General features: G+C 47.1%; 1 protein-coding gene across 1 annotated transcript in view; it reads right to left on the bottom strand.

Moving 5' to 3' along the window:
* Window positions 1-12,606, bottom strand: part of PUM1 (pumilio RNA binding family member 1) — a 96,980-nt gene that overhangs the window by 3,559 nt on the left and 80,815 nt on the right. Inside the window, exons 16-20 of the mRNA XM_056846025.1 lie at window positions 12,037-12,166; window positions 11,571-11,699; window positions 8,966-9,103; window positions 4,938-5,063; window positions 1,151-1,272 (exon numbers count right to left, since the gene is read on the bottom strand). Of these exons, the coding sequence (XP_056702003.1) occupies window positions 1,151-1,272; window positions 4,938-5,063; window positions 8,966-9,103; window positions 11,571-11,699; window positions 12,037-12,166 (645 nt within the window). The remainder of the gene's footprint in view (window positions 1-1,150; window positions 1,273-4,937; window positions 5,064-8,965; window positions 9,104-11,570; window positions 11,700-12,036; window positions 12,167-12,606) is intronic.

Below are 12,606 nucleotides of genomic sequence, written 5' to 3'. Positions count from 1 at the left end.
GGGACTGGGAACTTCCCATTTTTGGTAGCTCTCAGAAACAAAGTTCTGCCGTCCTTTGCCCTAGGGGGATTGCTCCAGGATGTGAACAATCCATGTGTATGAACATATGGGCAACCTTTATCTGATGCCACAGACAATTTTACTCTAACAGAACCTGCCACTATAGTGTTTACCTACAGCAGTGTAAGAATGAAACTGGACAATCGACCTTCATGACTATATCTTATGCGTAAACTCGTGTTTTCATTAAGTTTCATAATCAGGTAAAGAAGGCATTTGTTTATTGTTTTAACCATAATCGCCCACGGGAGACAATATCAAAGGCAGCTCTAAGATCTACGAACGCGGCCAACAGCAAACCTTTTGTGCGGTGCGCATGTTTTTGGATAAGATAATCCAAAACTAAACAATGATCCAGGGTCAACCTTCTCCAAATTTGGACAAGGGCACAACATGTGGGAGGGGTCTTCAAACCTTCCTCCCCACCCCCGCTCGCCCCACACACACTGGTTTCCCAACTAGAAACTGCTCCCCAAAGCTGCTATTTGCTCTGTTGGGGAAACTTACATGTAGCCCATCAGCACAATTAAAATTTCCCAGCTGGGGCAAACAAACAGCCAGGGGGATTTTTGAGGGCGGGACAGGTAGCCGGCTCAAGGTCCACTCAGCCTTCCATCCTTCTGAGGTTGGCAAAACGAGTACCAGCTTGCTGGGGGTAAAGTGTAGACAACTGGGGCAGGTAAGATGTATAGTGCAGACCAGGTTTCAGGGTAAGGAGGATGCACATTGGGAGAGAATGATTTTGGCAGTGGAAAAGAATCCACACCACCTTACTGAACACTGCGATTCGTCGTGCTGAACACCCCGTAAGAATTATGAATAAAAGACACAGATCCTCTAGAGAGTCAAGAGGTAAACGACGGCTGGTGTCTCAGCTCCAGCTAGTGACTCTGTACGGTACACCTGATTCAAAGATTTCCTCTCAGTTTCCTGAGACACTGGTCAAACCTATTCGGCAGTACAATTCTCGATAGCATAACGGCACATTTACACTGCATCTCTCTCTCTCTCTGACACCTTTCCCATTCTAAATCCAACGCCAGCTCCTTTTAAAGCATTTGGAAAATACACAACAAGCAAAGTCACGTACCTGGCAAACTTATGCTGGCTCAGCACAAGGACGTTGCCTCGAATTTCGGCCACAATCTTACTTTTATCTTCAGGTCGCCCGTGTTCAAGTACGTGCTGGATAACGTAGTTGCCATACTGATCCTGTTAGGCACATGGTGAGAACATCAGCTCTGTATCAGCTCTCCGTCTCAAAAATCCTTAGACTTCTATTGCTTAAACATTCGCTCAAGAGAAAATCACCACTGTACATAACACTTAAAGTGGAAAATGGAGCCAATTTTTTAAGCCAACATTTCAGGAAGTGGAAGAACAATCTGTTGACCCTCCCACAATACTGGGACATCAGATGATAAAGCACCATTATTTTAAAGCTGTTAATCTTTGTTTGTGTTTTATGTTTTTGCCATTGTTTGTCATTAAAGACTTGTTTTTTATTCTTGTTGTAAACCGCCCTGAGGCTTGCTTTGGCAGGGGGAGGTCAGAATATTATTATTACTATTATTATTAATCTGCCTTTCCTCCAGGGAGCCCAAGGGGATAGTCATCAGGCCTCATGCTTAAGTGCCATATAGGGAATTAAACATTAAAGTAATTATTAGGAGCCTCGTGGCGCAGAGAGGTAAGCTGGAGTACCGCAGTCAAAGCTCTGCTCACGACCTGAGTTCGATCCCGACGGAAGTCAGTTTCAGGTAAGGTCGAATCAGACTTCCATCCTTCCGAGGTTGGCAAAACGAGTACCCAGCTTGCTGGGGCAGGCAATAGCAAACCACCTCGTAAATATAGTCTGCCTGTCCATTTTATCATGGGGCTCGTATTAGACTTATTGATCCCCTTATCAGTGGATTCCCAGATAAGTTGGCTGAGTTCCTGTCTAAGAAGGTTCTGGTGGGAGAGATTCCTCATCTTTCACTCCCCACTGCTAAATTCTGCGCCATTGCAATTAAAATACGCAAAAATAGGGTGGAAAAAACCTGTTAAACTCTTTTATACTTCTATATTTTTAGTAATTTTAAGTTGGCAAGCCACTTTTGTGTCATGCACTAATTTTGTATATCTTATTAATACCAGATTTTTATAAATTTTTGTAATTTTTAATAAGTTTTTACAGTTTTATCAAGTTGGACAATATGATATACCAACTTCTGGCTGGTCAAATAGACCGTATTAATAAACTTGCTCTTGATCTAGTCTGCCTCGTAAAACGTCAGGATGTGACGTCACCCTATGGGTTAGTAATGACCCGGTGCTTGCACAAGGGGCTACCTTTACTTTTTATGGTAGTTATTATTACACATCAGTAAGTTTGCCACAGCAGCCTGAATAGCACAGACTTGCCCGAGCTTGTCAGAGCTTAGAAGCTAAGCAGGGCCAGCCATCGTTAGCAATTGGATGGGAGACCACCAAGGAAGCATGGGGGCTGCTACGCAGAGGCAAGCAATGGCAAACCCCACCTCTGCTCAAGTCCTGCCTTGAAAACCCCATCAGAGGTTGCCGTAAGTTGGTTGCAACTTAATGGCGCTTTTATTATGTTATTAAGTTTGCCACCTCCAGATGAGAGTTCTTCCACAGCTGTACAGAAAGGAAAATCCAGTACAACCGAGAGAAGGACCTTTGTTGCGGTTGCACCTCTTTTTGAGCGCTCCCACCCAACAGATGCTCACTTAGCACCACCTCTACCACCTTCTTGCACCAGGTAGTCTGCCAGTTCAGCTATGTGTGGTGTCATGGTTAGTGATGGTCAGACTAAGATCTGGGAGACTATGGTTCGAATCCCCACTTGGGACACGAAAGCCTGGGCCTGTCTAACCTATCGCACAGTGTTGCGCAGATAAAATGGAGGAAGAGAGAACGAGGCCGTAAGCCGTTTTCTGTCCCCACTAGGGAGAAAAACAGGGTATCTAAATAAAGGTTATCTGATTTTCCAGCACTTCCCCTTGCTCCTTGGATTTTTTAAAACCTGTGTTTTCTTTTTTATGCTACCATCTCCAGGTTGGTTGGTTTCATCTGTGGTGGTGGAAAAGTGCCATCAAGTTACAGCTGAATTATGGCAAACCTGTAGGGTTTTCAAGACAAGAGGCGAACAGAGGTGGTTGGCCAGTCCCTGCCTCTGCATAGTGACCCTGGATGTCCTTGGTGGTCTCCCATCCAAGTACAAACTGGGGCCGACTTGGCTTAGCTTCCAAGATGCGATGAGACCAAGCTATCCAGGGCCATCCACATCAGGGCTGTTTCATCTGCGCTGCCATTTTAATTGCTACAATGCCAGTTTTTATCGTTACCGTTATCGGTTCTGAACGCCTGCTCGAAAGAAGAGGAGGCACGCGCGCACAGACGCTCGCACGCAAAACCAACAATGTTCTACCAGGTGACACTTGTCTTATTCTTGCAGCACTGGGGAAAAAAATCCACCTCTGCAAACCTCCTGAGCCCCCTTCAGGTCTGGCGCAGGCGGCCTACTTTGCCCCCCGCCCCCTCCACCCCCCCAGCCAGCCAGCCAGCCAGCCAAGCTTTACTTTAATGATACTGCTCATGTTGCCAATTCGGCCTTGAACTGTGTCACACTGAGACTGAAACTAAAGAAAAATTAAGTTGCACTTATAACTGTAACTGTTGTTCATCAAGGTACCCGGTGCAGACGCACATTGGGACTGTGCCTGCATGCAGGCCTGCCCCCGGAAGGTTTTTTCCTAGAGCGAGCGGGAATGGCTTCCCGCCGAAACAGTCGCATGACTCCCAGGAGGACTGCCCCCTTCCCCTCAGTTCCTTCTCTGCTGCCGCCAGCCCAATAGAATAGGATAGAGATGGCAGTAAGAAAGCTAGCAGCGGGAGCAGGAGGGAGGGTATGTGTGCATCTTGCCCCGCAGTTGGAACACTTTTTGAATAGCGCTTCAGGCGCCATCATCCTTGGGTCGTACGTGGAGTGCTAAAATAAGCGACGTTGGGACCAGACCAGGCGACTTTCTCAGTCCTTACTCACAGGATTCTCGAAGGAAACAGGCTTGAAACGCTAAATGCTTCCTTTCTTGGCGGCAGCAGAGAAGGAACTGAGGGGAAGGGGGTGCACCTCCTGGGAGTCATGCAACGGTTTCAGTGGGAAGCCGTTCCCACTCGCTCCAAAGGAAGGGGTGCCCCCTGATAGGCTAAAAGCTAGAAAAAAACTTCTGGTGGAAGGCTGGTGCGCAGGCACAGTCCCAACGTGGGGCTGCACAGGGACCAAAGTTGAACGATATATTTTAATATTTGTATATAGATAGATATCTAGATCAGGGCTTCTTAAAAGCTTTTTTCCGCTCGCGACCCCTTTTCGCCCGAGAAGTTTTTACGTGACCCCGGGTATATAGGTATATAAAATAGATGCCCAAATCAAACATTTACTGATAATAAATCAGAAAACCGTTTGCTGTTGCCAAATTTTTCGCGACCCCCACATTCAGTTATGCGGCCCCATATGGGCCCACAGCTTAAGAAGCTTTGATCTAGATAACCAATAAACGAATTAATATTTTTTAAAAATTTTAATTGACTGGAAAGAAACTTTGCAACTGCCAATGTAGTATTAACATTTTAAAATCCAACCCTGCTAAAAGGACCCTCAGATTATCCAATTTGCACGAAGGGTTCCAGATAAAAGGTTTTACCCATCTGCTCCTAGCCTCATCGAGCAGGGCACAACTAAATAAAGAATGCTGATGAGTACCTGTTTGGCCAGAACCTCACTGACATACTCATTCAGAGTATGGAACCTTATTTAAACAACCCATTAGCTCTTCTGATGGAATGGCGTTTAACCCAACAGCCAGCCTTACCTGCACGAGCTGTTCTGTATGTTGGTGCAGCTCCTCCAGGATGGGCAGGGTCTGCTCAGGTAGACAGTGCTCAAGGATCCTCTGAATGACACGGCAACCATAGGGGTGGGTGGACAAGGCAAACACCTGAGGACAAGACAAGGGGGAGTGGGAGAATCTCACTCAGAACAGCATGTATTGCATACAGAGGAGGAGGAGGAGTTCGTTTTTATACCCCACTTTTCCTCTAATTTTAAGGAGTCCCAAAGCGGCTTATGATCTCCTTCCCTTCCTCTCCCCACAACAGACACCCTGTGAGCTAAGTGAGGCTGAGAGAGTTCAGAGAGAACTGTCACCAAGCTGGCTTCATGAGGAGGAGTGGGGAATCGAACCTGGTTCTCCAGATTAGAGTCCGCCGCTCTTGACCACTACGCCACACTGGCTCTTAACCACTGCGCCACAACTGAAATGCTCTGCACAGAATATGAAATGTCTGACTCCTGAGGACTGTCAGGCTCTTAGCAGCTTCATCTTGGCAGATTAAAAAAACAAACACACACCAAAAAACCCAACAAGATGGATCCAAAAGAAAAACTGAAGCAGAGAGGGGAATCGGACGCAGCATATGAACATATGAAGCTGCCTTATACTGAATCAGACCCTTGGTCCATCAAAGTCAGTATTGTCTACTCAGACCGGCAGCGGTTCTCCAGGGTCGCAGGCGGGAGTCTTTCACATCACCTACTTGCCTGGTCCCTCTAAGTGGAGATGCCGGGGATTGAACCTGGGACCTTCTGCATGCCAAGCAGATGCTCTACCACTGACCCATAGCAGCTTTTAAACTCTTATTTCATTGGGGAGTTCTTTGTTGCCAAAAGACAAGAGGTTGCATGACGGGCTCCAAGGGAGCAACCTTACTCCTCCTCCGAATGGACCCTTGCCAAAAAGCCTTGCTAGCCGCTATGAGCAGAGCTGAAAGAACGGTGCGGCTGAAAACACTCTTGAGAGTTTGTCCAAGACCAAACAATCGTAGGTGGAAGCCCAAGGTGGGAAAAACTGCAGATATACCTTTTGGGTTGGCTAAGGGGCTGAGACTCCCAGATGGGGCAGGCAAAGGGCAGGCAGCGTGAGATTCAGTGGCCTGGTTCAGACATCATGCGAAACCATGTTTTATTTTTCACTATTGTTCGCTTCTGAAACTAGGATTCAGCTTACTGATGATCATGCAAATCTTGGTAAACTTTGACGAGCACACCAGTGCAGGATGCATTAGCAACAGCAGCAAGAAGGATCAAACTGAGGTTAAGCCAAGTAGAAGAAGAGAAGTTGGCTTTTATACCCTACTTTTCTCTACCTTTAAGGAGTCTCAAATAGGCTTACAATCTCCTTCCCTTCCCCACAACAGATACCTTGTGAGGTAGGCGGGACTGAGAGAATTCGGAGAGAACTGTGACTAGCCCAAGGTCACCCAGCAGGCTTCATGTGGAGGAGTGGGGAAACCAACCTGGTTCCCCACATGAGAGTCCGCTGCTCATATGGAGGAGTGGGGTCTCAAACCTGGCTCTCCAGATTAGAGTCCACCACTCTTAACCACTACACCACGCTGTAGGCCAAATTCAGACAGCATGAGAAATTATTTTTAGGAAGAACTGTAGCAGATTTCTTAATTGCTTTAAAAAAAATAGGTCAGTTGTGGTTCTTGAATCAACTTCCAACTATGGTTTCAGATCCTAATCTGATGTACCTTTAAATAACTATCGTTAGCAGAGTGGCCAGTGCTTAGACAATCACACTAGTCATGGTTATACTAAACCAAGGTTTTAGGTCTTTGCATTGCGAATTTCACAAGGTTGGGAATTCCTGGCAAGAGGCAGATGGTTTCGTTTCCTCTGTCCGCTGACAGAGAAATTGCCAACAATGGTGAGAACACAGTTCTCTTTTGCTAGCAATTGTTTGGAAGGTCTTCGGCATAAGGCTTGTAGCTTCAGAATATCCTTTACCTGCCTTTTCCACCAGCTCTTGACCCTTTGCATACCCTAAATAAGCGAACTCAGCCATTTGATAATCACAAAACGAAATAACCTTTCAAAAGGCACTGGTTTCTAGCCTCAAGTCAGGAAAGGAATCAAAGACAGCAGCAGAATGGAGCACTTTTCCAGGGTGGAAAGGGTCTAAAAAAGGGAGCAATTTGTAAAAATAACATTTTCAAATTCATGGTTTAAAAAAAAAAAATCAGCTACTGCATACTTTACTTTTTAAAATTCAGCCCGGGAAATGAAATCTTATATTTAATATAATGGTTTTAAAGCAAAGCCTACAGTGAAACTTGCTAACATTGATCCGTGACCATCCACCAAACGTGCTGAATTAACGAACACTTTCCTGAAGGAAGAAACCACCGCAGGATCAATATCTACTTTCTGAGGTCAATTACCCCCCAATACTTACAAATGCATCATGCAGTGGGCAGCGATCCGGAAATCGTTAGGTTTTGAGACCCAGCCTTTGGCTCCAGCAGATGTAGGATAATCCACCGGGAACTCCCGGCAGGCCTAGAGCTCCTACATTGCATCATCTATTAAAAGTACTACAGGTTGAGTATCCCTTATCTGGACATCCAATATCCGGAATGACCTGAAAACCAGACTTTTTGAGCAGGCTTGCAGGCATGACTCACAGGCCCTCTGCAACACGCCGATTTGCTTTCTGACGGTCCAATGCACACAAAATTATTTAAAATGTGGTTTAAAATGGCATTCAGACAATGTGTATAAAGAGTATATAAAATATATATTAAAATGTAAGTGAATTTCGCGTTTAGACTTGGGTCCCATCCCCAAGGTATTACATATATGCAAATATTCCAAAATACGGAAAGATCCGAAATACGGACCACTGCTGATCCCAAATGGTCCGGATAAGGGATACTCAACCTGTAATAGCAACACTAAACACCGGATTCAGTGTTTCCACAGGAGGGTTCCCCCCTTTGCCAGGAGCCCTACTACTATCTCCCCACACCCAGACCTCATCGAAATCAATGACTTTTCGTACCACCTACAAATCCATGATGCAAACTCCATCTTCTCCTCACCCCCACCTGATGTGAACCCCCCCCCCGATACCCCAAACCTCCAAGTTGCCTGCCTGACATTTACACTTGGTTTCCTTCTCACCAAGACCCAATTCCTCATCCTCTCTCCCCATATTCCAGGTATCCCTTGACAATGGTGCCATCCACCACCGGACACCAAGCCCGTTCAGATACCCTTGTTGCTCCTGCATGCTGTACTCAGCTGGCTGCCGAGCCACGGCGTTTCTCTGAGGAGAACGTCGCGAAAAATACAACCCTTCCCCTCAGTCCCCAACAGAAGCTTCTCAGGTTGCCACCTACCTTGACAACTGGCTAGCCTTACCACGGCTGCGCTTCGGTCTTCTCCCTTGGGCTCAGAATTCTACCATCAAAGCCACTCGTCTGTTTTGACGTTCAGGCTATGTCAAGTCCCTTCTTATGTCTCCTGCAGCACCTTAAGCCTGGAATTTCCTCCCCAAACATCGACATGGTGCCGCCTCTCTGTTTCCTTCAAATTCCTCCTCAAAGCCCAGCCTTCTGTGACGATTTCAAGTTAACTCCTTAGCCATTGTACCCTAGTAAAACCTGGGCTTAAATATGTGAAGCTGAACCTGTGCAAAGCCCCCAACCCCTTTATCCTCACCTACCTCTTCTTCCCCCTCCCTTTACCTGGTTCTTTCCACAATCAAATTTTAGATTGTAAGCTCCTCGGGGCAGCAGCTGTCTTGCTCAGTAAATCATCACACCTAATGACACCATAATGACAATACTGATTTTTTAGGAAACGGTTTATCATGTAGGAGTAGTCAAAAAGGCATATTCCAGCAGAATATTCTTTCCGGTGGCTTTTCGAGACGAGGCATTGTCATTAAACGTTTAAGCCATCGGATCTGATAAGCAAGCTGTCGATCCAGGGAAGCCAAAAAAGCCAGCCAGAGTATTTAAAATCCTTATTTTCCCTCCCTGCCGCACTCACCTGCCCCTTAAATGCATCAATGATGAACTGCAGGGACTGGGGCTGCACACACTCGATACATTTCTGCACCACATGATTGCCGTTCTGGTCTTTCACACACTTCAGGACGTGGCCGTCCAGTTCTCGGACCATCTCGTTCTATGAAAGGAGGCATAAAGAGAGACAGAGAAAGCACCACCGGAACCGCGGCTGACCGGCCCCACGGGGAGTCAAGGAACAGCCCCCTCCCTCCAAATCCGCTGGCTCTCTGCATCATGAGGAGCGGCCTTGCCGGGGACCCTTTCAATCTACGGAACGACAGCAGGGGCCGGAGCTCTTTGCTGCAGTCCTGAGCTGTTCTGCACTGCCTCAACCCAAGAAAAATCAGGAAGAGTAAACATGTGCAGCTAATTTGTGAGTCAGTTTCAGAGAGTTGATGCATGGAATCTGCCACTCATCACCATGGGGTTTGCCTGCCTGTTCCTACTTCTCAACAATTCCTTGTCTCCCTACAGCCTTTGTTCTAGCTTGATTAAACGCTAACCTACGGTTATGCAAGGCAGAATTTTGAATTTACCATACTCGGAAAGGATTTGTCTGTGCTCTTCTGGCTCCATCGACTCATTAGCTCATGTGCTCTTGGAATGTCGTTTCTGTGAGGACCTTACAGCACGATCTATCTCTCCTCATTTAATACATAAATCCAGTGCCTCTGTGTCTGATATAATGCCTTCTTAAATATAATGCCTTCTTAATTAAGTGACAGGGATCCCAAGGCTACATTGGCAGTAGCAAAATTTATCTAAGTCTTTATATCCCTGAAACATTTTAAATCTAATGTTTCAGGGATATAAGGATGTAAGTTTTACATCTATGCTGCTCAAGATCAATGGATCAAGGAGGTCCTAAGGGATAAAGGAAAGGAATCTGCTACAAGATGATGCCCACGAGCTTTACCACGGAGGATCAGTCACGTTCCTGGAGGACGGGTCAGTCGACGGCTATGAGCCATGAACGCCAAACGGAACCTCCATATTCAGAAGCAGTGCGTCTCTGAACACCAGAAGCTGGGAGCAAAAAGTGGAGGGAGGCTGACTGACTTTGCTCAACGCTTGTGAGCTTCCTGGGGAGATGGGAGCGTCTGGTCGAAATCAGGATACTTGACTCTGAATTGCTCCAAAAGGATTCTTCGCAAGGTTCTTAACAACTTAAAGGCCGCATACATGGATAGGTCTGCCGTGTTTTCAACAGGACTGAGCTTGGAATTTAGTCCTTTTTCCTGAACAGTATCTTATATTTAAGCCCAGCCTCCTCATTCTAAGCCTTCCCAGACTACCCTATTTTTTTTCTGAGGGGAAAACTTCCCCAAGTTTTGCAATGCCGTGATCTGCCTTGTGTGACAACTAGACTCAAGTCCAGTAGCGCCTTAGAGACCATCAAGGTTTTTTTTGGGGGGGGATGAGCTTTCGAGAGTCAAAGCTCCCTTCATAAGATAAAAGTAGGAACGGAGTTCCCCAAGACCTTATATCCCAGTCTGAAGAAGGGAAGGGTGTTGCAAAAAAAGGAGGAAGGAGGCAAAGGGACAATGCAAAATATAATCAGCTTGGTTAGAGCAGGGGAGAAATGCTTAGGGGCATAAAACTACCATCTGTAGTGAGATTAAGGATCTTGTGTCCCTATTTGTGTGAAAAACTCTTCATCTGCTAGAATCCCTGCTCACCCCTCTACAAACAGAACCGCTAGATCAGGGGTGGGGAATGGCAAGCCCCGGGCCCATTTAAGGCCCGCAAAATCATTTGGTCTGGCCCTTCGTGAGTCCTGGCAGATCTCTAGTTCAGAAGTATCTAAGACTGGCGATCCACCCCCTCCCGCGGACAGGAATAGCCTCTATTCAAGGCGGATGTGAGTTTGTTTTGCCGAGAAAAGGAACCTTTTCCCCCCTTGCCGAAGAGTTGTTAGCTATGGAGCTGCTAGGACCGCCCAAGAAACTGTGTTAACCCTTTCCCACCCCGCCCATGGAGAAATGTATTCCCTCTGCACTACAAGAGGGCTGGGGGCGGAAGTGGCGACAATGGAGGGGTTAAAGGGAGCAGGGCCAGAATGCGAGGGGGGGGGAGTTCTTAGCCAGTGTGTCCTCAGTTCATCCCTGCAGGCAGAGGTAGCAGGAGCCGGCTGTAGAATCCAGCCCCGACCATGCGGAGCAGAAGCAACTCTGGTGTGTGGCTGGATGGCTATGCCCGGCTGGTGCAACAGACCATCCTGTGCCACCAGGTGGGCGAGTGCACCACCGGTTGGATGCCTGCCTGCTTGCCTGGGCGGGGGGGTCATCTGGGGCTGCTGCCTGCTTGGGGCTTGGCCGGCAAATTTTTAAGTTGATAACTGTGTATGGCCCGTGAATGATGTTATAAATCCAAATGGCCCTTGGTGGAAAAAAGGTTCCCCACCCCTGCGCTAGATCTATCCCATCCCCTTGGGCTGCATACATATTCCATACACTTACACATACCAGAGAACAGAGGCGAGAAAACAAAAGCCACGAGAGACAAAGCCGACACAACTCACTTTTTAAAAAAAACCACAACATTCAACATCAAGAAGGAAAGTTAAAATGGAAACTTACAATTACCTGCTGGTCGGGAGGGATAAACTCAAGCGCCTTCTGGATGACTCGACAGCCGTACATCTGCAGAGCCAAGGAAAGGACGTGGCCACGGATGCGCTCAGCCAAGGCCAGTTTTTGTTCCAGGCTGCCAAACTAGAGGGACATAACAACAATCATGACCCAGAACAGGATTCAGGAGAAAATATCCCTCGTATAAGTGCTGCCCTCCATTCCTGGATGAGGGGCTGTGGCTCAGTGGGAGAACGTTTGCTTGACATGCAGAAGGTCCCAGGTTCAATCCCCGCCATCTCCAGTTAAACTGACTAGGCAAGTGGGTGATGTGAAAGACCTCCACCTGAGACCCTGGAGAGCTGCTGCTGGTCTGAGTAGACAATGACTCTGATGGACCAAGGGTCTGATTCAGTGTAAGGCAGTTTCATGTGTGTTCATGCTAGAAGCAGAATTCCTCAGAGCAGCGGACGAGACTCACCTCAAAGAACTTTTGGATGACGTAGTTTCCAAAGACATCAACCATCAGCTGATAAGCAGCCTGGAGGATTTCATTGAACACAAGCTGCCGCTCGGCCGGGGTAGCACGTTCCAGTTTCAGCTGGATAAATCTGCAGAAGTTGCAAATTAAAAACATGCTTATTTTTTTGTTTGTGTGTGTGTGTGTGTGTGTGGGACAGATCCTTTAACTAAACCATTGCCCCAAGTTGTTTTCCGAGGAGGAGGAAGAAAAAGAAGAGGAAGAGGAAGAGTTGGTTTTTATATGCCGACTTTCTCTACCACTTAAGGAAGAGTCAAACCATCTTACAATCACCTTCCCTCCCCCTCCCCACAAAGGATACCCTGTGAGTTAGGTGGGGCTGAGAGAGCTCTAAGAGAGCTGTGACTAGCCCAAGGTCACCCAGCTGGCTTCATGGGTAGGAGTGGGGAAACAAATCCAGTTCACCAGATTAGCCTCCGCCGCTCATGTGGAGGAGTGGGGAATCAAACCCGGTTCACCAGATTAGAGTGCACCACTCTAAGCCACCGCTCTTAACCACTACACCACGCT

The sequence above is a fragment of the Euleptes europaea genome, chromosome 3 (assembly GCF_029931775.1).
Source record: "Euleptes europaea isolate rEulEur1 chromosome 3, rEulEur1.hap1, whole genome shotgun sequence".
Classification (NCBI taxonomy): domain Eukaryota; kingdom Metazoa; phylum Chordata; class Lepidosauria; order Squamata; family Sphaerodactylidae; genus Euleptes; species Euleptes europaea.
Note: the sequence above shows the minus strand (reverse complement) of the source record. Positions and strands in the feature narration are given on the sequence as shown.